Genomic DNA, 2,661 nt, shown 5'->3' with positions numbered 1-2,661 from the left:
GAGAGTGGGACACCCTGCACAGTGTCATTGCACGAGAGTGGGACACCCTGCACAGTGTCATTGCACGAGAGTGGGACACCCTGCGTAGTGTTCTACAGTACCCTAGAGATGAGACCTTCTTTTAGTGCCTCGGGGAAGTAGAGAAAGCAGACTGAGGCTCCCTGTAGGAGGTGACTTGTACACCATTGAAAAAAAAGAAGTCCTTTGTTTATTCAGCATCTAGTGATAACTTGTACAAAGGCCCAGGTCCCATGCATGGGCATGGCTTTGAAGAACACAGCCACGGGGCTCTTCCGGGTGCTTGCCACTAGCAGGACAGACCAACCAAAGCAGGTGTGTAGGTATGAGATGGGGGCACAGGCTGGACTGGTATAGGCGTGAGGGGAAGGAAATTTTGAGGGTCACTGTTGCAGCAGAAGCCACAGGTAATTTGTGACTAACTGGATGTTAGACAAAGGAATTGGGAGGAGTCACTCACTGTGAAGGCCAAGTGAAACCGTGGGAGGGGCACAGAGAGAGAGAAATAGGCCGAGTGTTGCCCAGGGGGAGCTGTGAGTCCTGCTCCCCCAGGCAGAGCGCTTGCTCAAGGCTCCACCAGGACGTGCAGAGACACAGACCCTCTCTTCCTCATCCCTGGTGGCCTCTCCCTAAGCCTGCAGTATCCTTGCCTACTTACCAGGTCCCAGCTCCACAGTGTCACGTAGGTAAGGAACTGTGCACTGACTAGGTAATCTTGAGCAATCACAATAGCCTTTTTGAGTCTCCACTTGAGAATCTGTAAAATGGGTCACTAAGTTTTATTACAGGGCTGTGGTAAATATTAATTATGACAGCCGGTGCAGAGGGAACAGCCAGTTGTTTATATATCTATTATGTGTGTGGGGAGAGTGTCAGTATACCCATGGTTGTATGCACCATAGGACTGTCTTGTACTTGTCAACTGGATGGTGAATGATTCTGTCTCCTTGCTCTTTCCAGCTGCTTCTGAGGACATGGGGACGACAGTCAATGGAGATGTGTTTCAGGTAAGCAAAGATGAGACTGTGCCAGGCTCAGCACCTTTAGTCTCCACTGGAGGTCACTTAGTGCTCACTGTCTGCTGCCTTGACCATTTTCTTGTCATGTTGGGGAGGGAACCACTGAAGGCGGGAGCTGATGAGTTGCTCAGGTTGTCCTCAGGAAGGAGTGGCATGGGACAAAGGAAATTAGAGCTCTGCCCAAGCAGGCGCTTCTGGTGGGAGGCTGGCCTGACTGAGTACTTTAGGTGGGCTCTTCCATTGGGAGACTACATTCAGAATTTCTCCGAAAGGGTACCCAGAGTCTCTGCAGCGTGATTCCTAACACATACAAACTAAAACAGTCTGGATGTCCCAAACCAGGGGCCTAAACAGACTGGGAATCAAAGGTCCTGGTACGAAGGGCTATCAGAGCTTCCTGCCCTTCCAGTCATACATGCCCTTATTAAAGCGTCCTGCGGAATGAATGACAGAACATCGTGGCACGTCACTTTCATTTTTAAGTGTTTGCATCAAATATTTGGAAAAGGCATTCCAGTTGTGAACGATGATACTGCTGAGAGTGAGGGGCCCTGGCTTCTATTGGCACCACAGGGACTGGAAGGGGTGGATGAGGGTAGAGGGTGTTGTTGTTAAAGATAGTCTGGGGATGGAGCTCAGTGGAGAAGCTCCAAGTTAAACCCCAGCACTACAAAGACAGAACAGAACAAAAACAGACCGGGAGAGTGCAGACACCAGTGGCACCCCCAGATCCCCACATAGGAGTGTAGAACCCCAGTCTAGACTTCATTCTGAACTTTGGTAAGACAAGGATATTGGGGCCTGCAGCTTCCTGATCTCCTGAGCCCCACCCTGTGGAGGAGTTGGCCTCTTGGATCCTGGGAGAGTAAACAATACTTTCTTATGTAAGTGGGATGGGCTGGTCCTTACACAGGAAAACTGGCCTAGCCCCATTTCTGGAAAATGACTCAACATCAGGGAGTTAGAAAAGTGTCTCCCTAGGACCCCTCAGCTCCATGTCCAGTTGCATACCGCAGAGCTAAGGAGGAAGTGTTATTCTTGTACTGTTAGGGCTCTTGAGGGGCCACTTCTGGGCTCTAAGAACACTCACGAGGACTTTAATGCCTCAAAAGGTCTCTCTGTTCTAAAGTGGCTGTGCTGGAGCAGCACTTGGAACTGCAAGATGATCTAGAGCGTACTGAGCAGCAGATTTGTACTTTTCAATTGACAGAAGTTTGAGATTTACAGATGTTGGAGGGACTTATATGAAGTCACAGGGTCATATCAACCACTGCTGAAGTTTTCCTCACTTGGATGATCTTGCTGTCCAGGTCTTGAGCCACCCCTAACTACCACCTCCACCCCTCACTCCAACATCACTGTGCATTTGGAGATCTGAAGAGCACAGTCTCAGACGTAGTTATTTTAATTAATTTTTTTTTTTTACAAACCAATCCCAGTTCCTCCTCCCTCTTCTCCTCCTGTTCTTCCCCACCTCCCCCCATCCCACCCTCATCCACTTCTTTTTTTTGTTTTGTTTTGTTTTTCGAGACAGGGTTTCTCTGTGGTTTTTGGAGCCTGTCCTGGAACTAGCTCTGTAGACCAGGCTGGTCTCGAACTCCCAGAGATCCGCCTGCCTCTGCCT

The 2,661-nt window shown here is 49.5% G+C and overlaps 1 protein-coding gene across 2 annotated transcripts in view; it reads left to right on the top strand.

The window, feature by feature from the left end:
- Cltb (clathrin light chain B) overlaps positions 1-2,661 on the top strand; it is a 21,500-nt gene that overhangs the window by 4,204 nt on the left and 14,635 nt on the right. For both annotated transcript variants that reach the window (XM_005355207.3, XM_005355206.3), the window contains exon 2: positions 979-1,025. In XM_005355207.3, coding sequence (XP_005355264.1) covers positions 979-1,025 — 47 coding nt within the window. The remainder of the gene's footprint in view (positions 1-978; positions 1,026-2,661) is intronic.

Source organism: Microtus ochrogaster, chromosome 16, assembly GCF_000317375.1.
Source record: "Microtus ochrogaster isolate Prairie Vole_2 chromosome 16, MicOch1.0, whole genome shotgun sequence".
NCBI classification, from domain to species: Eukaryota; Metazoa; Chordata; class Mammalia; order Rodentia; family Cricetidae; genus Microtus; species Microtus ochrogaster.
Note: the sequence above shows the minus strand (reverse complement) of the source record. Positions and strands in the feature narration are given on the sequence as shown.